Source organism: Macadamia integrifolia, chromosome 11, assembly GCF_013358625.1.
Source record: "Macadamia integrifolia cultivar HAES 741 chromosome 11, SCU_Mint_v3, whole genome shotgun sequence".
Lineage (NCBI taxonomy): Eukaryota > Viridiplantae > Streptophyta > Magnoliopsida > Proteales > Proteaceae > Macadamia > Macadamia integrifolia.
The window spans coordinates 29,189,862-29,214,266 of NC_056567.1; the positions used below are offsets into that span (position 1 = coordinate 29,189,862).

At 36.8% G+C, this 24,405-nt stretch overlaps 3 protein-coding genes across 3 annotated transcripts; 2 read left to right on the top strand and 1 right to left on the bottom strand.

Annotated features, from left to right (window-relative positions):
- Positions 1-2,510: 2,510 nt before the first annotated feature.
- Positions 2,511-4,508, top strand: LOC122093061 (L-type lectin-domain containing receptor kinase IV.2-like). The gene has a single exon (XM_042663317.1). The coding sequence runs from the start codon at positions 2,511-2,513 to the stop codon at positions 4,506-4,508; it is 1,998 nt and encodes a 665-aa protein (XP_042519251.1).
- A 5,536-nt stretch (positions 4,509-10,044) lies between these two features.
- Positions 10,045-11,501, top strand: LOC122093062 (glutathione hydrolase 1-like). The gene is made up of 3 exons (XM_042663318.1): positions 10,045-10,206; positions 10,818-11,333; positions 11,415-11,501. The coding sequence occupies exons 1-3, from the start codon at positions 10,045-10,047 to the stop codon at positions 11,499-11,501; spliced, it is 765 nt and encodes a 254-aa protein (XP_042519252.1).
- Positions 11,502-19,973: 8,472 nt separating this feature from the next.
- Positions 19,974-22,210, bottom strand: LOC122093633 (L-type lectin-domain containing receptor kinase IV.2-like). Its single transcript, XM_042663994.1, has one exon. It carries the CDS (start codon positions 22,142-22,144, stop codon positions 20,156-20,158), a length of 1,989 nt encoding a protein of 662 aa, XP_042519928.1. The 5' UTR covers positions 22,145-22,210; the 3' UTR covers positions 19,974-20,155.
- Between the last annotated feature and the right edge of the window lie 2,195 nt (positions 22,211-24,405).

Sequence of the window (24,405 nt, forward strand, 5' to 3'; positions counted from 1 at the left end):
TGATTTGGCAGAAGAATCTTCCTCCAAGATACTCCATTCTTGGATGGAGAGTGGTGCATGGTAGAATCCCAATGGACGACCTGGTTTGCCAAAAAGGTGTTTATCTCCCATCCAGATGCAACCTGTGTGGAAAGGCTGAAGAAAGTATGGTTCATATTTTTTTACACTGTTCATTCTCCATATCAATATGGAAGAGTTTTTTAGATTTTTTTGGAGTGGCGTGGGTAAATCATCCAAGCATTCAATCATTGTTCCAGTGGTGGAAGAGGAAATCTCAAGTGATTCAGCTAAAGAAGCCATGGAAGTTGGCCTTGATCATCACTATCAACCATATCTGGTGGGAAAGAAATAAAAGAAGGCAGGAAAATAAAGAAAGGGCAGGGCGGTATATCTTTCAAAGTATAAGGAAAGAGGTTCAGCTTTGCTGTGACGGATCAAGTGAAGAAGTTCGTTCGATTTCAGACTTGATGACCTGCAGGAAGATAGGTTTAAGTATTAGAAATCCAACTTCCCCTTCACCTCTTGAGGTTCACTGGTGTAAGCCTTCCAGGGCGTGGATGAAGATCAATGTGGATGGAAGTTCGCTTGGTAACCCAGGTAATGCAGGTGCTGGTGGTGTCTTACGGGATGATAAAGGCAAGGTAATCGACTCTTTTAGCATTTTCCTGGGAGTCAAACAAATATATGAAGCTGAATTTGAGGCAGTCTTGGAGGGTATTCTGCTAGCTAGACAATATCATGCTAGGGGTGTTTGGATTGAGTCAGACTCAGCGTCCGTGGTCTCAGCAGTTCAGCGAAGGGAGATTCCATGGTTTGCCCTGCAGAAATGGAGATCTGTTATTTCCTTTTTGGAGTTGGTGCAATGGAAGATCACTCACTGTTTTCGTGAAGCTAATGTAGTCGCTGATTTTCTAGCTAGGAAAGCATCTAAATCTTGTAATTCAGAATTCTCGGTGGAGTTCCCGAGACATGTAGTTGATGAGTTAGCTTCTGATGCGTTGGACAGGCACCGTTTTCGATTTGGCTAAGCCTTTGCTTGTTTCCCCTGCTGATGGCCATGCCGAAGGTGTAGGTTGCAAGTGGGTTTAGTGGGATTGGCCTGTCCTTTTGTATTTCTCTTTGTTTTGCTCTGTTCTCTTTTAATTTAATGACCTTTTACCAAAAAAAAAAAAAAGATAAACCGTAAGACTTTGGTGGGATTTATTTAAAAACCAAAAAATCAAAAAGGGATGAATCAAAGAAGGAGAAGAGGAGAGAGACGGAGGCGAGATGGTCGGAGGAGGTTTCGGGGTTTTTTTTTAGACGCGTCCACTAAGGAACTAGGAAGGAGAGTCATTTTGGTCCTCGTAGGAGTTAATCCCGGACTCAACTGGAAACAAATAGTGGCACCATAGAAAGAAGAAAGAAGAAAGAAAAAATAGTCAAAAAAAGCTTTAGGAGTCCAAAGAGTCAAGCTTGCTTTCGTAGACCATTCTTTTATTTTATTTTATTTTTTTTTTCAATTTCGTCCAAAACATCAATTAAAAAAGATGTAATTAACAGATAATTAGGAGGACAAACAATGAACGACTAACTCTTTGGAGATCTATAGACAATGTTCCTCGAGTTCTTGGTCAGGTTTCTTCTCCTTGGACTGAGATCTTTTGTATCACAATAGGAAGATGTTGGTTTCACCTACAATGGATTCTGAGGAGGTAACATGAGTTTGGATCGCTTAGCACAAATTACAAAGGATGGTCTCCTCATGGCTGCTCTATGGAAAATCCTGGAAGAATTGGCACGGGAGGAGTATTGAGAAACCATAGGGGCTCATTCAAGAAGTTTCTAGGCGCTCAAACAAACTATTTTTCTGAATTTATAGCTCTAATGGAGGGTATCATAGCCGCAAAGGCGTTGAAAGTAAACTCCATCTGGTTTGAATCAGACTCTATCGCTGTGGTGGTAGCTTTCCAGAACCTCTCAATTCCTTGGTTTGCTAATCAAGATTGAATTTTTGTCAATGAGTTTCTATGGTCAATCCCATAGAAAATTACCCATTGTTTTGGTGAAGCAAACAGTGTTGCTGATTTTCTTGTAAAAGGGTGCAGCAAACACCAGAGTCTCTATCAAGAATGTAGTTTTCTCAGCTCATATCAGCTTCAGAAATTTCTAGACTTTCCTTCCCTGCTGATGGCAATGCCAAAGATGGGGATTAGAAGTCTTTTTTCAGATTTAGTTTTTTTCACATTTCTTAATACAATTTCTGATTCTTAGAAATAAAAAATAAATAAATAAGATTTACCCCTGTTGCAAAGAAGAAAAGACAGTTTTTTAACGGTCAATAAGAAAATCCCCGTGTGGAAATAATATGGAATTACCTCATGAGTCTGCCTGCCTTCATTGACCATGATTTCAATCAATTTGATCCTAAGTCCAAGCTAATTAGTATTTTGATTTAGAAAGAGGTTGATTTCTATTTCAAAAGATTACTAAAAGGAAAGGAGTAAGTGAATGCCAAAATCTTGTATGCAATGTTCATCAATTTCGTGGTTTTGTTTCTTCTCCTTGGACTGAGATCTGAAGCATCACAACAAGATGATATTGATTTCACCTACAATGGATTTCGAGGAGTTGACATGAGCTTGGACGGCCTAGCTCAGATTACAAACGATGGCCTCCTAATGGTGGTAAACACCAGTATGCAACAAAAGGGTCATGCCTTCTACCCTCATCCAATTCACTTCATGAATTCATCTTCAGGTAGTGTTTTCTCCTTCTCCACTACCTTTGTATTTGCCATGTTCTCTGAATTTGCAGTAAGTGATCATCCTGGAATGGCATTCATAATTGCACATTCAAGAAACTTCTCAAGTGCTTGGCCAAGCATTTATCTAGGCGTCTTCAATAAGACCAACAATGGCAAATCATCAAACCATGTTATAGCAATCGAGATGGATTCCATCCAAAATTTGGAATTCGATGACATCGATAGTAACCATGTTGGTATTGATATCAATGACTTGAAATCCGTCGATTCGGCTCCAGCGTCGTATTTTAGTGATCAAGAGAACAGATATGTGAACCTCACCCTCTCCAGCGGACGCACCTTGCAACTCTGGGTGGAATATTGTGGTGTACAGAAGCAACTTAATGTTACTTTAGCTCCATTTGAAGTCCCTAAACCGAAGATCCCTCTCTTGTCCTTTAACATTGATCTTTCTCCAATCATAGTAGATCCTATGTTTGTGGGCTTCTCATCATCTACTGCTGTCTGCAAAGCACCTCAATATGTGTTAGGGTGGAGCTTTAAGATGAATGGGAAAGCAAAAGATCTCTCTCCCTCCCAACTTCCTAAGCTTCCTCGAATGGAACCTAAAGCAGAACCTAGAATTTTTACCATTGCATTTCCTGTGATTGGTGCTAGTTTAGTGTTCATGTCGATCTTCATCATCCAAATAATTGTAGCAAAGAGGAAGAAGTTTGCAGAAGTTTATGAAGACTGGGAACTTGAATATGCACCTCAAAGGTTCAAATATAAAGATCTCTACATCGCAACCAAAGGATTTGATGACAAGGAGCTTCTTGGTAGTGGTGGCTTTGGTAACGTCTACAAAGGTATATTGCTCACTTCAAAAGTAGAAGTTGCAGTGAAGAGAGTATCACATGACTCGAGACAAGGGGTGAAGGAATTCATTGCTGAGATTGTCAGCATCGGCAAATTGCAGCATCGAAACATAGTGACACTCTTGGGGTATTGCCGACGTAAAGGAGAGCTCCTTCTAGTCTACGATTTCATGCCCAACGGGAGTCTAGACAAGATCCTCTTTGATCAATCTCCAACAAAGCCAACATTGAGCTGGAAGCAAAGATTTCAAATAATCAAAAGTGTGGCATCGGCATTACTATATCTTCATGAAGAATGGGAACAAGTTGTGGTTCACAGAGACATCAAGTCCAGTAATGTCATGTTAGACAGGGAGCTGAACGCAAGATTGGGAGATTTTGGGCTTGCAAGATTATATGATCATGGAGGCAATCCTAAAAGCACCCATGTGGTTGGGACGTTTGGTTATATTGCACCAGAACTTTATAAAACTGGCAAAGCAAACCCTAGTGTGGATGTGTTCGCGTTTGGGGTTTTTTTGCTCGAAGTTGCTTGTGGTAGGAGGCCTATAGAGCCACGAGCATCGGAGGATTGTCTTTTGTTGGTGGAATGGGTGATATCTTGTTTGAGTAGAGGAGTGATTCTTGAAACTGTGGATCCCAAGTTGGGAATGAATCATGAAGTGGAGGAAACGGAGTTGGTGTTAAAACTTGGACTGCTTTGCTCTCACTCCATTCCAACTGCAAGGCCATCTATGCGACAAGTTGTCCGCTATTTGGAGGGAGAGGCTCCATTACCGGAGCTGAGCATTTTTATGATATCAGAAGGTACTAGTGACGATGTCTCTACTTGGTTTCCTTCTTGTCAGAATGCAATGACTCCGCAATCATCAATTGCAGATTCTCTACTCTCTGGAGGACGTTGATTCTTATGTGATTGTAGGTAAATTTTAATGCGAGCTAAGTGTTAATGCCTAATTCACATAGTATGAGTTGTATATTAGATAGGGATTAAGCTCTTATAATAATCTAGGTAAATCCAGTGCTGGTGGTATTTTCAAAGACGACCGTTACCTTTGTTGTTTTTGCCTTCAAGAATTTCCTGGGTGTTAAAACGTACTTCAATGCAGAATTTTTAGCTCTAGTAATTCTATTTTGCTTCTATTAAATGAAAATTTTCTCAGTGCTTTGGAGAGGTGAATCCAATTGCTGATTATCTTTTTCAAACTTATTCTCCTATGGTTACTTGGCCCACTTTGATCAACAATGAGCTCGAAGTCGATGAGCAATGCAAATCCAGATTCCGTTTGATGTAATAGTTTCTTTTTTCATTTCATTGATATTCATTAATTAGTCCTTCTGTTGATGGCAATGCCAAAGGTGGGCAGGGCTGATTTAGCTTATTGTGTTAGAGTTTCTGGTTGAGTCCAGTTGTGTTTGTATGTCTCTTATTTCACCTATTTTTTATATGATCATTTAGCTAAAAAAATGGTAAGGCCTTTCTTGATATATATCCAACTTATATCATCTTTGTTTTACATCCCACCCTTCATTGATTGAGGACGAAGTGAAAAAATTTCTGCAGTCGTAGCATTGGTACAATGAACATCGGGTGATCAGGAACCCCTTGGGATGCGTATTCAGATGTTCTCAGCCGCCTAATGCTCATCGCACATCATTGCTCATTGTAGAAAATGTGGACTCAAGGAAGAATTGGTCTTGGAAAGTCAAACATGCCATTGTTACCCAATTCACAAGTGCATCCCGTATTGATTGGTCACAATTCAACTAGGAACAAATTTTAAAAATTAGTCCATTCAAGTATAATAGGAAAGTACAGTCTTTTCTAGAACTTACAGCCGTATTGGGACTTGGGACTTGGACTTGGACTTGGGTTTGGGTTTGGAGATGGAGATGGAGATGGAGATGAAGATGGGGATGGATTCAAATCTTCTTTGGTGAGTGGTAAGTGGTAGTGAAGATTCAATGGCTGGGAAAGCCCCGGCATGCACTCCAACCATTGAATTCTCACTGTCGATCTGCTCACTGTCTCCCAATAGAGGAATTTTGTGCGATGAGGATGGGGTTGGAGTATAGGTCGGGCTCCTCTGTGACGCGACAGGACATCTGCATGCATCTAATACCCAGAAACACCTTGGGCTGAGTGTGAGTGCCTTGGGCTGCATGCCTGAGCATTTATGACCTTTTGATGTGTGTCAGACGCTCTGTCGTGCCACAGAGGATCCAAATCCGATGGAGTATATATGGGTAGGGATTGAGGGAGCTAATTTGTAGTATCAAAAGAAGTGGGTACCGAGTGGTTTCAATGGATGGATCTCACTATCTCATGTTCCTTGCATTGATAATTGGGTTGTCAAGAGTTATAGAAAGCAATCAAATTAGAGCACTAAATGATGGATTATACGGCTTGTCGGTTGGACAGTTGGACCATGAAAAAGGTCAAGTTCTGATAGTTGTGCTTTAAACTCAGTTATTTTTTATTTTTTATTTTCATCAAAAAAAGGAAAAATTTTATTAATCAAAATTAGGGTGGGAGAAACTCCTCCGGCACAAAACAAGAATTTACTAGAGAAAGAGGTGGACAAGGCCACCAAACACTGGACCAGTTAAACAGAAAAGCCTATTGGGTTAGGAAATGGGCCTTTAAATTTGTAGCCCAGGAAAAAAATCCAAAAGAAAAAAAAAAGAAACTAAGGGTAACATATCATCAACCCAAGTAGCCCAGTCCAGAATAGCAAGAATGCTAGAGCAAGCAAGGGACTTAGCTTCACAGTCACTTAAGACAATCATGGATGAAACCCCCAAGGAGATATCAAGTAATAAACCATCTCGCACAGCTTCAGCTTCAGCTTCAACAACACTGACAGAGAAGCTAGAACCACCATTTTAGATCACATCAGTGAAAAGCCCCAATTGGGATTTGATAGGCCCCCGTCCGTAGTCATGGTAAAATACGGGTAAAGATTCCCACTCAAAGTATCCTCGAGAGATTCCCGAAAAAACGGTACAAATATGGATCCGAATACTCTCCAACGACTAGGGCATCCAGCTACCCTCCGATCACCTTTTCAGCCATCGGATGGACTTGGAGATAAATCCCAACACTTGACGACACCTTTGGTTGTATGTCTAAGCTCATCCAACCATTGGGAGTGTGATTGGAGGGTTGTTGGATGTCCAAGTCATTGGAGAGGATCTAAATCCAAAGTGTCCCAGAGATATAGATCAAGGTTACGATATTTCCAGACCTGCCATAAAACTGATGACCAAAAAGTCCACTAAATTTGGAACATTGTTATACTTAACAAAGGGGAAATTCAGCCCATCCTTAAAATTGTCACTATTACATTTCTGAGTATTAAATAGTAAAAATAAGCAAGACATGTAATATATAGGTTTGGCAGACAAGGTTGACTGAATGAGTGCATGTTTACCTGCCGGGCTCAAGAATTAAGTTCTCAAATTGATCAATTTGTTATTAACAAGTTGAATTAATGCTTGACAGTGCAACTTCCTTATCTTACCACCAAGATGGGGGATTCCCAAATAGACATCAGCTGAATTGTAGGAATGATAAGTAACTGATCTGCAAACTGCAATCATTTGCTTAAGTCAGATTTGGTATGATTTCTATTTCAATTTCGGATTGATTTCAAGAAATAGTCAATAAATAGATTTTTTTTTGTCAAGAAATTTAAATTATTTTTGTTACATCAATCTCAAATATTTCAAGAATAAGAAAATTTTATTTGGTATTTCAATTTCTGAGGACCGATTCCCTATATTTTTGTGGACAAGGAGGATTTAGATCTTCTCCAGCCTGGGGTGGCTGGAGAGGGACCAGCAAGACAAAATACGAGATAGAAAGTGAAACCCCCTATTTCTTTCTCCCATTTTCTCTCTCCTGTTTTGCATCTTGCTTGTCCCTCTCTGATCAACCCCTAGTTGTAGAGGATCTGAATTTGGGAGAAGGTGGTGGTGGTGGTGGGGACTGGTGCAAGGACGGGGATAGGGCCATGAAGGGGGTGATGGTAGTGGTAGTGCCATGGCCAAGGTGGGGCAGGTCCGGGAAGGGATGATGGTGGTGGTGGCGATCATAGTAGTGGCATGGTGGTAGAGCCATTGTGGTGGTGTGACAATTTGAAAAAATAGAATGGAGGTGTTCTATTTTTAACATGAAATTATTACTTTTCCGATCAAATTAACCATTTCCTCATTAAAGAGTTAGAATAAAATCAAATTCAATTTTAAAATTGAAACAACTTGAAATTAGCTATTTCTATTTCCCATTAAATTAACATTAGCTATTCAGAATTTCTATTTCGCTGAAAATAAGTTGCAAAAATCAAACCAAACAAAACAAAACAAATTCCAAAATAGAATCACCCCATGAAATTGAAGTAGAAATCACACCATTAGCCTTGATTCAGATCCAGATCCTAGATCCACATATGAGACCACTAAACTTTTTTTTTTTGGTCCCTTATTTTATATATGCATGTATCTAAAAACTGCATTAGTTCAGATAATTCCATGAGCAAACTACCTATGTCATATGTTACATTAGAATATTTGACAAGAAGTTTTATCCAATCAAAAAATTTTCCTTTGTTCCCCTTGAAACTACTTACAAGTTTCTTGTACCTCATACTCCTCCTGTCGTTTACTTCCACCTCTCACAATCTTGTCTTACAAATGCACATTTCCACATACTTTCTACAAATTACAATCAAGTTTTTTCCTTCTCATCCATTTTCTATTTTAAGGTCAAATTTTTTTATTATTTATTTATTTATTTATTGGGCTTAAGATCAGCAATAGAATTATATTAACTAAATAAAAAAGAATACATGGAGAGAGAACCAACAGGAACTCAATAAACAGCAATTAAAACCTGAGATCTTCCTCCCCACGTTAGGTATTACCATCAGCAGAGAGGGAGACCCCAAAAAAAATAATCAAATGTTCAAAAGGGCTTCTTTACCTTTAAAAATTTTATTGAAATCGATGTAAACTAATATAGAATTGAATAATTTATTATTATATGGTTTCTTTTGATAGTTGTTTAATGTAAATTAATTTTTTTTAATTGAAATGTATGTAAATTTAGCATTGAATGATTTAAACTTACCATGTATATGTAAATCGGTGAAATGATTTCCTTAATTAGTTTACTAATGGCTTAAACGGTTAGTAACTAAATGGTCTCAGTTTTGAAATCAAAATTAAACCATTTATTAAACGGTTTCATAGTTTTGGTATAAACAGTTCGGTTTGTTCTTGGTAAACGCTTTTGGTTTTGTTTTCACATCCTTACCATCAACATTTAATTTTGTCCAATTCGAATATGATAAGCACAAAAAAATCTCCAATATATTATTTGCATTACGTGGCAAAAGTGGCAACCCCAATCTTGTACTTCCCAAAAGATTAAAGACCGATCTAACTACACCTTAATTGGCATCCCTTAAATCCTTCAAAATATCCCCCATAAATGTGAATATGAGTTATTTTCCCCTCCCTTCATATATCCTGGCATTTCTTTCCTTCCAAAGATTTGAGATAATCATCACCAAACTAGCCACCCATGGCCCCACTTTTTTTTTTTTTTTTTTGGGCTAAAGGTCATTTGTATTAAAGGAAAATAAAAAATTACAAAGAAACAAACAAGAAAACTAGTTAATCAAGTCAGATACACCAACACAAAGAAGACAATACCCCCCCCCTACCTGGCAAGGTCAATAGCAGGGGGAAAACGCCTTACAAAAAATCAATCCGAAGAGATACTAAATCTCAGGATCATACACATCTCTAATATAGAAGAGAAGATTGAACAAATCACTTTCGCAAAGAGGCAAGATGGTTAGATTTCCGGCAAGTCTGCTCCCCATTATTCTTTACCTTGCCTTTTCTTTGCATAACTTTCTCAAAGCCATCAGACTCTTCCTTTAATCTAGCTGTTTCATCGATAATAGCAATCTCAGAGTGCTTCAAAATAATAGCTCCTCCTCAGTTAGAACTTGGCATAACAGATTCTACGAAGTCCTTCCTCCCCTCAAGAATCACACGACCTCTTGTAAAATTAGGGCCCCTACCACAACCACCTCGACTGTCACCTCTCTCGAGCATAGAAAAGATCCCTCCATGAAAAGCAATTGTCGCCTTCCCACATCTAGCTTGATTTTCCCCTGTCGTATTGTATGTCTAAAATAACATATTTTTTTTAGAGTAATTTACATTCCCCTCCCCTGTGTTTTCAAATATTCCACAGACCTCCCTTGTCAGATAACTTTGTTAGTAGACTGTTAGTTGTGGATGTTAAAATACGATTCTACCCTTCTGCTTTTAACAGATATTTTGTTTTCCAATTTTACCCTTATCCCTACCCTCCTAACCCCTAATATGAAACCCTCACATTTCATTCACCCCCATCACCACGACATGAAGGATTTTGGACTCATCAGGCACGACCAATGCGACGGAGATATCGACAACGACAAAGAGATCGACGAGGACGAAGCGATCGATGGTGACGAAGGGATTGACGGTGACGAAGAGACCAGACGATCTCCACCACCCTGTGATGTCTATTTTTCAAAATATGTGATTGTCAAGCACATTGTCAATTGTAGAACTCATTCACATACGTACTTTTGAGAAATTCCTTCCCATGAAAGAAGCCTACAACAGTTTTAGTTAAAAGAGAAAAAGAAGAAAACTGGAGGAAAGAGGATGACTTCTTTTGTCAAATGTTTTGAAATGTGGGAACTTGATTTGGAAGCTCAGGGGTTGTTAGACTTGTCTTGTTTTTACCCTTGGTTGAACTTGGCTGAGTACCTAGAGTTGGGTTCACTGATGGGCCTTGGTGTTGTCATACCAAATAAGTAGTTCAGTGCAGCTTTTGCTTCTCCTATTTGTAGTAGTTCTTCATTTATACAAGTTGAAACCAATATGATCTCATCTTGCTGACTTGAAATCCATTTATGGTGAGGAGATCTAAGACTGATGTTCAAGTAACTATAAGGTAATAGGTAATTCACATTGCCAATCTCTAATGTTACTAATGTAGTAGTCACTTGACATGCATGCAACTAAATAAAGCTGATACTTACTTTGGTATTTGGCTTCCCATAAGCTTATACTTCACAGAAAAATTGAATTCATTATAGTTGGATCCTTGACTTATCTTTGTTAATTCTGTTTCTCCTCTTTAGAATATGTATGGTGGAAATTCTGCTTTGAAAGCTAGTGGTGCACTTTCTATAGCAGTTCCAGGGGAACTTGCTGGCCTTCACAAAGCTTGGAAAGAACATGGGAGGCTTCCATGGAAAAGGCTAGTAAGGCCAACAGAATATCTTGCTCGAAAAGGGTTCAAGATATCTCCATATCTCTACATGCAGATGAATAAATCAAATTCAGGGATCTTCGCTGATAAGGGACTTCGTAATATTTTCACATCAAATGGGAAACTACTTCAGCCAGGAGTCACCTGCCACAATAGAAAACTAGCTCAGACACTCAACACCATTTCAAAATATGGCCCAAATGCATTCTATAATGGTTCAGTCAGGTACAATTTAGTTAGAGATGTTCAGAAGTTTGGAGGAATATCGACCATGCAAGACCTGGAAAAGTATCAAGTTAAAGTGAAGAAGCCAATCTCTGCTAATATCTCGGGCCTTGAGATACTAAGCATGCCTCCTCCATCCCGTGGTGCTGCAATGATACTTGTAATTTTATTTATATCCTCATTTTCTATATGGTTATATGTCTAGCTCTTTGGCCTAAATGTCTTCCAAATCTCATTTCAGGTTTTAAACATTCTTGTTCAATATGGATTCCCTCTGGGCATTTCTCGCTCACTGGGGATCCTTCGGGAAATTGAAGCTTTGAAATAGGCATTCGTAGTGAGGATGAATCTTGGTGATCCTGATTTCGTTAATGACTCAAAAGTTCTATCTAATATGTTTCTTGCCGCAGGGCTGCTGTCGATTGCAAGTTCCAGTTCGCCGCTCGTCGAGCTGCCGCAGACCTCCCCTATTGAATGTATTTTGAAAAGACAAGGCCGTAGCCTCCAATCGCTGTCGCCGTCCATCACTCGAGGCGCTGGTTGAGGCTCGTTGCTCGATGCCGTCGATCTCTCATCGTCATTCGCTGCTTCATCCTCACTCTACTTGCAAGTGAGAGACGAAAGTGAAGATTAAAAACTCATCTTCTAATGGGTATAATGGTCCATTTACATTCTACAGGGGTGATTTGGGTATTTAAAATATATTTTGAAATCTTAACAGACATAATATGACGAAGTCACATTTTTTTTCAAATTTGTCAAAATACAGGGGAGGTGTATGAAATATTTGAAAACATAGGGGAGGGGATGCAAATTACTCTTTTTTTTTTTAATATTTTAATAAATTGAAGGAAGTCAGAATTTTTTTTAATTAATTAATTTATTTTTTAAGAACAACAAAAGTATATCACTATATTGTTAGAATAAATAAAAGAATGAGAGTAAAAAAAAAAAAACCATTAAATCTCTAACCCACCTCCTTTGGCATAGTCATCAGCAGAGAAGAAATCTCAAGCTATAAGAGAAACTGATTACATGAAATGAAATCTAGGTCTATGCTGGTAGTCTCAACTTAAATCATAATTAATAAAAGAGTGGGTGATATCCCAAATTGAAAAGCTTCTTATAGATGCCACATGCTTTGCCAATTTATCTGCCATTGCATGTTTCTCTGTAACAATCCGTAATTCATGACCAAGCGATTCTATCAGGTAGCTCTTGAAAAACCACCATTATTGTTGACAACACCAGAAAATTTGATGATTCTTGATACATATCACATGGAAGGGGGAGGGATCACTATAACGGTGAAGTACAGTTTTCCATCCTAAGTAGGTTACGAACGCTCAATACTCAAATATGTGTTTCATGAGAAGAGAGTGTGGGGGTAAACAAATGGGATGATTCCTGTCCACCAGTGTAGTAATAATTTTTTTTTTTTAATCAGGAGACCAATTATTGACAACCTAAGTTACAAATAAATTGAATAAGATTGGAGGATTGCCCACCCAAATAATTTATCTTTGAGTCGTTTCAATCAAAGGCCGGGCTAGCTAGGGCACTTGAAGCATAGATAACCCCACAATTTCCCAGTATTTTATTTTTTCCATAGAAAAAATTTTTTCACAATTAAAATACAAGAAAAAAAAAAAAAACATTAAGGTGAGGTTTTTTTTTTTTTTTTTTTTTGGCATTTTGGGAAGGAGATTGTTGCCTAGTCATATAGTGCCTAGCTATAACAGAGCATCGGCTAATGAGAGCATGCACGAGGGCATATAAATGGATGGGAATTTTTATTTCATAAGGGACTAGATGGTAATTTTGTGCGCTCATGTGTTTGGGCGTAGGAGCGACGTGACCAAGCAACAGTCTTTTCCTCTTATATTTTTTACTTTACCATCAGTATATTCATCACACCCTAATAAGAAAAAGACGGTCGCCATACTCAAACTGGCGCTAAATGCAACATGTTATACATTGGCCAAATGCCATATTATGATAGCCAAAGTCCACTTTGTGCTTATCCTGTGCAAAAGTAGGGATTGTGTGGATCTTCACTTGAGATCTCGGACATATCTTCCTTTAGTCCAAAATTGTACCTAGACATATTCTAAAACCCTAAGGATATCCTACAGGATTCTAGATACCTAAGAAACAAGGCAAAACTTTGTGTATGCTATGGAATAATATTTTCTTCATAAATGGTCACATTGAACCCTTTCTATGGAGGATAGAAATCCCACAAGAATGGAAGCAAAGTGCATCATCGTTGGTTGACCAAGTGGCCCCAAAGCTATAAATAAATAACCCCTCCCATGTTTTGAAGGATCACGCCAAGTTTAAACCGTTATTTTGAGGAATATTTCATGTATAGGAATCATATTTTGGAACTGTCTTGTTATTCTACTATACCAATTCTGGTTTGAGCTCACTATTGCCTGATCCTACATCATTCCATTCATCTTGAATTCTTACAGGAGTTGTATACAGGTGAGTCCTAATTTTTATTCCATTTTATTGAATCTCCTTTCGAGTTTTCTATAGAGAATTATTGTACTTCTATTAAACATAGGTCCCTACTGTCCTCAGTACGGTTGCAACCAAAGGTATTGTGTACCAGTTGTGGCCTATTTTACCAAAAAAAAAAAACCAGTTGTGGTCTAGGTTTATTTTTTTTTTGCTTAAGGTCCACGAAGAAGTTCGTTAATAAGAAGAATGAATAGAATACAAGTGAGATCAGCCAGAATTAGTTTCCCACCTCACCTTGGACTGTTGGACATGGCCATCAGCAGAGGAGGAGGCTAACCAAAACTAGCACATAAAATCTATAATTCTAGAATCACTGAAAGTGATATCTAAGTCTCTCAGAAGCATCCCACTCAATATCATAAGTCTAGGTTAGGGGTATTTTAATCACAAACTTCATGCATTTTATTTCTATTTTTGTTTCATTATTTGGCCTTTTAATATCATGTCAGATGTATTTTCATATTCACATGACCCCATCCACATATTTCATGTATTTCCCCATGCTTGTAAATTTTGGAAAAACTCAACCTCTTTGCCATTCGTTCTGGTTCGGTTGTCCGGATAGCTTTGCTTCCAAGGTCTTTTGCTCGCTGATCTACCTTTCCTTGTCTAGACCTGCTACAACCTCTCCTACCAGGCCAGCTTGTTCACCCTCTTCACTCTGTTTGACCAAAGACCTAACACTAGCAGAGCCATTACTAGGGAGAGCTCGACTACCCTCCCCAACTATTGCTTGCATGATGTAGGTACACAAAAGACATATAGATATACCATCATGACCTCGAAAAATTCCACCAGCTCCAGCATGACCTAAGTTTCCAAGAGTATATTATTTTATATTCAATTTTTTCCACCCCACATTCGGTTTACACCATAGAACTTCCAAATTTTGAGGTGCTAGGGGAGCTGGAAATATAATCGCGTCTTAGACATCAAGAGATTCTCACTGATTTTGCTGAGTATTATATGATCGTGGCAACATCTGTAGACAATCTCTCTTTTAATCATCTCTAGCTAGTATGATAAACAGGCATCCTAAGATGTCTCTGATCGTTCTATTACTCCCTTCTTTTTCTTAATAAAGGAACCAGCTAGATAGAATTTGAGAAGTATGTAGAGCATCACTCAAAGCAATTGATTTTTGGGAAAAAGAATCCTACCCATTTGCGTCATTGCGACCCTAGTTATCAATTCAGCCAAATAATTCGCGAATTATTCGGCTGAACCGAATTTTTCCGAATTAAATCAAAAATTCTGATCGAATCTGAATTAAAAATAAAATTCGGTAAAAAACGCGTTTTTTACTAATTTGAATTTAAAACGCGAATAATTCGGGCCGAACCGAATTATTCGGTACACTTAAACAGTATTTAAAAAAAAAAACAAAAACAAAAAATAAATAAATAAATAAATAAACAAAACATCATATATGAAACCCACGGTACCCACCACCGAAATAGTTTTTTTTTCTTCTTCTTCTTCTCCCACAAATTTCTACCTCCTTCTTCCCATCTTTTTTCTCCACCTAATTCTTCTGTAACAATCGTACGAATCTACTCTTTGTTTCATTTCTTCTCATAACTTCATCAGTTCATCCTAAGATAGGGGAGATATCATGCCTTGATGGATAATTTGAGGTACCGGGGGACCCGGACAGATTCATATCGCCATATCAATCAACCTTCTTTTATATTGTTACTTTAATTTTGAAAAATTAGTGCGTCTTAGTGCAATATGGGTCTTGTGAACCCAAGCAAAATGATAGTGAAAATTTTTTGTGGTCAATTTATTTATTTGTTTTATTGTAGTTGTAATATTGCTTTCACTCTTTTGGGGCCTAATCTATTTCATGAGTAGAAATTGGATTACAATAACCATTGCTTCCATCGCTCAATGATAATTTTTTTTATAGTTTTTTACTTTATTGTATAAAGTAATTTGCTCTTTCTAAGTATACAAATCAAGTTAGTAGCTTGATAAATAAAAAATATACAATAAACTATAAAAATAATATCCAAATTTTTTGCCCGACTTTTATTTTTTTAATTGAATAATTCTCGAATCCGAATCCGACTCCGATTTTTATTTTGTCTGCTTTTTTGACCGCTTTTTTGACCGGATCCTTAAACTAATCAATCGAATTATTCCGAATAATTCTCCGCCCAAATAATTCCCGAATCCGAATTTGCTAACTCTGATTGCGACTAAGACAGACACAAAATGATCGCATTGCCACCCCACCGCGATGCCTCTGCACCAATTTTCATTGGTCTTTGCGTTATTGTTGTAGCTGTGTAAGTAGACAGAGTTCTTTAGCCAATGATTTTAAAACTAAACTATTGGAACTGAACCACCTCTGATGGTTCAACCAAACAAATGATATGACCTAGGGGTGTCAATCGGTTAGCACAGGTTGGTCTCGGTCTGGTCTAGTCGGGCCTAGCGGGCCTATATCCTTGGACCATGATCTATCTATTTAAGGAATGAGCCGGTCTCGTGTCATGCTCGGTTAGATTCTGAGCTTTAACCAATCTTCTCCTAATCAAGCTAATCGGGCCATAAATAGGCTAATGTATCAATAAAATCTTAAACGGGCCTTAGATTATCTTTAACTGTCTTAGATTTAAAATACATCAATATATTTTATTAAATAATCAAAAATTTATAAAATATAATACACTTAATTATATTCAATAATTGATAAAAATATCAATATATATTTTATTCTATAAAAGAATTAAAATATATATATATATATATACATATAAACAGTTGAACTTGGGATTAGCACCCCTAATATAACCCATCCTTTAATGCTCTAATACGATGGATTTTGTAAATCCAAACAACCTGATTGTCAAACTAATGACTTTAGATCCCATCCACAAAACCACTTGGTATGATGGTATCTGACCATAGTTAGTAAATTTGGATTTAGGAATTATTCGGGCGGAGAATTATTCGGAATAATTTGATTGATTAATTTAAGGATTCGGTCAAAAAAGTGGACAAAATAAAAATCGGAGTCTGATTCGGATTCAAGAATTATTCGATTAAAAGAATAAAAGTCGGGCAAAAAATTTGGATATTATTTTTATAGTTTATTGTATATTTTTTATTTATCAAGTTAGTAACTTGATTTGTATATTTAGAAAGAGCAAATTACTTTATACAATAAAGTAAAAAACTATGAAAAAATTATCATTGAGCGATAGAGGCAATGGTTATTGTAATCCAATTTCTACTCATGAAATAGATTAGGCCCCAAAACAGTGAAAGAAAGATTACAACTACAGTAAAACAAATAAATAAATTGATCACAAAAAATTTTCACTATCCATTTGTTTGGGTTCACAAGACCCATATTGCACTAAAACGCACTAATTTTTCCAAATTAAAGCAACAATATAAAAGAAGATTGATTGATACGGCGATATGAATCTGTCCTGGTCCCCCGATACCTCAAATTATCCATCAAGGCTTGATATTTCCCCTATCTTAGGATGAACTGATGAAGTTATGAGAAATAAATGAAACAAAGAGTAGATTCGTACGATTGTTAGAGAAGAATTAGGTGGAGAAAAAATATGGGAAGAAGGAGGCAAAAATTTGTGGGAGAAGAAGATGAAAAAAAAAAAAAAACTATTTCGGTGGTGGGTACCGTGGGTTTCATATATGACGTTTTGTTTTTGTTTTTTTTTTTAATACTGTTTAAGTGGATCGAATAATTTGGTTCGGCCCGAATTATTCGCGTTTTAAATTCAAATTAGTAAAAAGCACATTTTTTACTGAATTTTATTTTTAATTCAGATTCGATCAGAAATTTTGATTTAATTCAGAAAAATTCGGTTCGAATTATTCGGCCAAATTGTTAACTAGGTATCTGAGTCGTTAATTTTTATTTACTTACTTTTTGAAGTCTGACTCATTAATTTGGTGATTATAAATTAGCCCTTTTTTCCCCGACAAGACTAGCAATTGAATTGTTACAAACCATGATGCACTCATGAATATGGTAACAATGGCGTGTGAAATTTTTTCTTTTGGTTTTTCCTTGTGGGGCATGTCCTGCGTAGCCTAGTCTAGGAACCTCTTCCCCTTTTTCCTGTGGGTTGTTAGAGGTTTTCTATTTTCAACAAAAAAATAGTTAAAGGTGTTCTATACTTGCTTTGGTGGTTAAGACCAGCATGACGGTAGAGATAGAATTTTTTTTTTTTTTTTAAAGGAAAAGAAAACCAAAAAAACCTTAAAAGGTCATCTGGTCACTGTGTCAAGATATGTGGGAGGATAAAATGATTGCCCTGATCTACATGAAAAATGGTAATTTTATTGCTATTGATGATTCTGCGTTTGCTCTCATTTGAATTAGTATAGAAGTAATGCCATCTTCTACAGAACGTTCTTCATTTTTTTTTTTTTTTAATGGAGCTTAATTATACCATATAAATTGTTTTAAATTATTTTTATTTCTTAAATCACGATTTGAGCCTAGATGCTATGTTTCAAGCCTAACAACATAGAATTTCTTCATTCGGCTTCAAAAATAAGTTTGTTGAAAATCGTTCAAGTTTGTTGAAAATAAAAAGTGATAAAACAATGTGACCAAAATTGTTTAAAAACTTTTTAATGGAAATATTTTATTGATTGATTATGATTTAAAATTTTAGAACCTTTTAGGCTCTCTTTGGTATGATTTCTATTTATATTTATTAACTAATTTTTAAAAATTATTTGTGACAATAAATTATGGACCACAAATAATATTCATTTGATTACTATTTATAAAATAGTAATATAATGAGAAAATAGATTTCAGTTTTTGTCTTCAATTTTGAGCTTCGAGCAAGAGAGATGATAGGATTTGGGGTTTTTTTATTGAAAATAGTGTAAAATATACTGAAGTTACATATTTACCATTGATTTTGAATAGTTTAGCACACATACTTATTTGAAGTAGTAAAAATTAACATAAATGATTTGTTGCCCCAAATCACAAATTATAATCACAAATAGCTTGAGAGTAATTTGTGATTTATGATTTAGTCTAATTTATTATAAATCAAAATAAGTGCTATAAATTATACCAAACAGTTGTAAAAATTAAAATAAGTCAAATAAATACAAATAGAAATTAAACCAAAAAGAACCATAATTATGTTCAATTTCAATTTCTACCATTAACATTTTGAACGGAATCAAAATGGAACCAACTAACACACTCACTAACAGTAGTTTTTGAAAAATACTTTTTCTTTGTTATTTTATTCCAAATAAGACATTGAAAGGTGGACCCTAAGATATCTCCCCCCATCAATCTCTTACTCTCAACTCCCTTTTCTTACCAAGTGAACCAGAAAGAAGTAGAGGTGTGCGAAGTATCACTTAAAGCATTTGAGAGTTTAAAGCACAACTATTAGAGCCTGACCTTTTTCGATGTTCCAACAAAAAACCACATCTGTAATCTGATTGATTCTGTAAATCTTGACAAGCTAATTGTCAACAAAAACCACTCATACCCGCTTCCGGCCAACCTCAACCTCAACCTCCATGACTGTAATTTCCTAATATGCCTAATTGAATTGTGAGGGGGAGTTTAAAACAGAACTCTTAAAGGTGTAATCAAGGGCCCTTGGGTCTTTTATGAATTTTTTTTTTTTAATCATCTTCCCAATGTTGTGTGATGCCAGGATCATTTTACCCAATAAATAAATAAATAAAATTTAAATTCCACTATTTTCCAAGTCATCATGTTTTGAAAGAGAGTCGAGTCAAAAACTTGGATTTTCAATTATGGTCTTAAGATTCATAACTAATCATTATTAAAAAGGATTTTATATGACTGCAAACATAATTTAACATAAAAAAAAATGACCTGCAGGTCAACAACAAATCAGGCATGGAGGAAGACTTAATTGATTCAACTTTACCATATTAGAGCACTAATAAATAAAGTGTGTTTGAATGAAACCTTTATAGTTGTATTTTGAAGTTAAGACTCTCTTTGAATAATCTCGATCATATTTTTTAAAGTTATTTAAGTTAAGAATAAAATATGAATTTTCATAAATGATTTGAAAATATCATATCATTATGTCCTTATTGAAAGATGTAAGCGTCATGAACATTTTTTCAAATAACCATGTGAAACGAAAATATTTATCTTATTGAAAAGAAAAATTATTATATTAAAAAGCGAAAAGTAAAATCACAAATTATTGATACCTCTATAAAAGTCAACTTATTAAATCACAGCCAGACGACTTCTTAGGCATGACTCGCTATCAAGAAAGGCTTTGCCTTGTTAGTTTAGATCATATAAGTTCAACAACTATTTTCACAAAAAGAAGAAAAATAAAAAAGGGTTCGACAACTATCAAATATACCTATTCTATGAAAATTAGACATAAGTTAATACTTTGGTTGCAATCAAATTTACAGATAATCAGATAAGATTCAACGACCTCCAGAGAGTAAAGAATTTGCAAACGATGATTGCGAAGTCACTGCACTCTTAAGGTAAGGAAACAAAACAGAGACACCATCATCAATATCACTGAGAGATGGCAGCTCTGGTAGTGGAACCTCTCCCTCCAAATAACATACAACCTGTCGCATAGATGGCCTTGCAGTTGGTATGTAGTGAGAGCAAAGCAATCCAAGTTTTAACACCAACTCCATTTCCTCCACTTCATAATTCATCCCCAATTTGGGATCCACAGTTTCAAGAATCACACCCTTATTGAAACTTGAGATCACCCATTCCACCAACACAAGACGCTCTTCTGATCCCTGAAACTGTATAGGTCTCCTACCACAAGCCACTTCGAGCAAGAAAACCCCAAACGCGAACACATCTACACAAGGTTTTGCTTTCCCAGTTCTATAAAGTTCTGGTGCAATATAACCAAATGTCCCCACCACATGGGTGGAGTTAGGATCACCTCCATGATCATATAATCTTGCAAGCCCAAAATCTCCCAATCTTCCATTTAGCTCCCTGTCTAACATGACATTACTGGACTTGACATCTCTGTGAATTACAACTTGTTCCCATTCTTCATGAAGATAGAGTAACCCAGAAGCCACACTTTTGATTATTTGAAATCTTTGTTTCCAGCTCAATGTTGGCTTTGTTGTTGTGGATTTATGATGAAAGAGGAACTTGTCTAGACTCCCATTGGGCATAAATTCATAGACTAGAAGTAGCTCTCCTTTACGACGGCAATACCCCAAGAGTGTCACTATGTTTCGATGCTGCAGTTTACCGATGCTGACGATCTCTGCAATGAATTCCTTCACCCCTTGGCTTGAGTCATGTGATACTCTCTTCACTGCAACTTCTAATTTTGAAGTGGGTAGTATACCTTTGTAGACCTTACCAAAGCCACCGCTACCAAGAAGCTCCTCATCATTAAATCCTTTGGTTGCGATGTAGAGATCTTTATATTTGAACCTTTGAGGTCCATATTCAAGTTCCCAATCTTCATGAACTTCTGCGAATTTTTTAATCCTTCTAACAATAAATTGGATGATGAAAATGGAAATTAACACTAAACTAGCACCGAACACAGGAAATCCAATGCTAAAAATTTCAGGTTCTGTTTTAGGTCCCATTCGAGGAAGCTTAGGAAGTTGGGAGAGAGAGAGATCTTTTGCTTGCCCATTCATCTTAAAGCTCCACCCCAACACATAATGAGGTGCTTCCGCGACAGCAGTAGCAGATGAGAAGCCCACAAACATAGGATCTAGCACGATTGGAGAAAGATCAATGTTGAAAGACAAGAGGGGGATCGATGGCTTAGGGACATCAAATGGAGCTAAAGTTACATTAAGTTGCCTCTGTGGACCAGAATATTCAACCCAAAGTTGCATGGCGTGTCCGCTGTAGAGGGTCAGGTTCACATATCTATTCTCTTTATCACTAAAATAGGATGCCGGTGCAGAATCAACTGATTTCAAATCGTTGATATCAATACCCACATGGTTACTATTGATGTCATTGAAGTCCAAATTTTGGAGACAATCCAGCTCGATTGCTATGAGATGGTTTGATGATTTACCCACGATGGTATGATTGAAAAGGCCTAGATAAATGCTTGGCCAAGAAGCTGAGAAGTCTCTCGAAGGTGCAATTATGAAAGCCATTCCAGGATCACTTACTGGAACGTCAGCGAACATGGAAAATACAAAAGTAGTGGAGAAGGAGAAAACACTACCTGAGGATGAATTCTTGAAGTGAAGCGGATGAGGATGGAAGGCATGACCCTTCTGTTGCATACTGGTGTTTACCAACATTAGGATGCCATTGTTTGTTACCTGAGCTAAGCCATCCAAGCTCATGTCAACTCCTCGAAATCCATTGTAGGTGAAACCAATATCATCTTGTTGTGATGCTTCAGATCTCCAAAGGAGAAGCAACAAAACCACAGACTTGACTAACATTGTATACCAGTTAATTTTTCTCTGTTCTCCTATGATTTTTGCCTTCACTTAGTTTTCCCTTTTATTACTTTTGTGAGGGAGAAATTAGCCAGGACTGGCATGCACCTTCTGCTTGAAGAGTAGGTGCATAAGGAGGTCAGGGCCGTCAGGGGATAGACTCCTATCACATCACATGGGTATGTCACTGTATATTTAGTACGCAAGTAAAGTCCCTTTGGGTAGTTGTTTAAAAATTATTAATTAAAAAAAAATGTGAAAAGAGAAATCAACCTTCTTTTTCTTTATATTAAATTACTGATTTATTTGAGTTGGTTAGATTGGACTTTAGAATCAAATCGTTTGATTTCATGGTCCATAAATGACAGTGATTTATTTGAGTTGGCGAGATTGGACTTTGGATAACATTGGTTGAAGTAATGGTCTAGGAAGGCAGGTTGACAGTGATTTTTGGTCTAGGATGTTACACAGTCATTTTGGAAAGAAGAGGTCGGAATTTATTTCAAAGTTTCAATCGTCACCTGTTTGGTGATTTATCAACATCATTCATGGGTATCAGACCATAAGTCAATGGTATCATTAAATGCTCTAATTCATATTTTGTATACGTACACGATCATATCGTTTTGCATTGAACTGTCTAATTCAATGGACGAACAGTTTGAGTGGAGCCCTGACCATGAACACTATTAGGAACTCACCACATTTGTAACTATTAGCCAATTGAATGACAATGCTCCATATCGTTCTAGGTTCCGTTTCAAATAATTTTGTCATTTTTAGGGCTTAGTGTCTTGATAATATATCCTGCTGATGGAAATGTTGAAGGTTGGTTAAGTTTGTAAGGATCTGTTGCCCTTTTAATCATATTCTGTGAGTTTCCTGTATTCTTAAATATTTCATTTTTCTTCTTCTTTGATACAAAAGATCTTCTAGTGAAAAAAAATTACAATTGGCTACTCAATGCCTTCAGATCCTCTATATCATCCTAATCTCTTATAAATCCTATATATGAAAATTGGCAAATTAAGTAAGACATAAAAATGAAATAAAGTCTTAGTTTAAATCAGCAATCTATGCATTACTGTAAAGATTGAAAAGTTTAGTTGAAAGTAAGGTTAATTTTTAATGTTAAAAATACAAATTTGGGAAAAGATTGGGTATGCTACGCATAAATCCAAATCTGTGTCTATCTTTCTCCTCTTCACCTTGGAAAAGTCTTCTATGTTCATTTTATCCAAGTCCTCCTATTGGTTAAACTGCTAGCTCCAAGAAAGGCAGATGCACACCTAACCTCCACCTAAAAAAGGTAGAACCTATAATTTTTCTTATTCTTTTACTTTGTTAGACCTATGACAGTTTGATGCACTAAAATTTGACGTGCATGACCGGAGCCAATGGGTCGTATTGGTCCTATCAATTCTTTTTATGGTCAAAATGAAACTTGATAAACAATAAAACATGGTTAATTGATATAGAGAATGTCCAATCTAATTCTTTTGGTAAATAATCTCCACGCCAATATAGGATACCTTTCCAATTAGTTGACTATTGGGGTACCATTACATATTAATTTATTTTTTGATGGTATAGGGTACTGTTACTATCAAACCCAAGGGGTAGCTGAGTTGGCAAGGGATCTTTGCCTCAAGAAGTGTGTGGTTTTGAGTTCGATTCCTCTTATCCATTTTTAGGAGTCACAGTATAACCCCAAACAGGCAAATGGGAAATTGAAATGGAAATCCTACTCCACATTCGACATTGCCATCAGCAGAGAATGAAACCAAGACCCAACACCCACACAAAAATAAAAAACAAAAGACTTTAAGTCATCTTGAATCTAGGGCGACCCGAAGCCTACATATCAAGATCCATCTCGACCAAAGCCAACCAAGTTGACACTGGAGTTGAGGTCTCAAAACGAGCTGCAGACTTAAAGTGGGTGGGAGCCACACTCATCGAGGAAAATGACTTTGGATGTAGAAAAGGAATACATGGGTGTGGATTATAGGTAATTCCTATGCCAAAGGTGGAGGCAGTATATGTCTTATGGCTTATAGTCTAGGGATGCCAATTCTGAGCCCACACCGGTAGGCCCAATCAAGTCCGACACGTTTACGGCCCTATCTGGACGGGCCCATTTAATAAACTTGTCAGGCTCAAGCCCAACACGTTTATATGTCTGGCCAACACCCGACAGAACCGACACATTTATATGCTCGGCTTGAACCGACTCGTTGTAGTCCGACCTAGCCTGACCACCT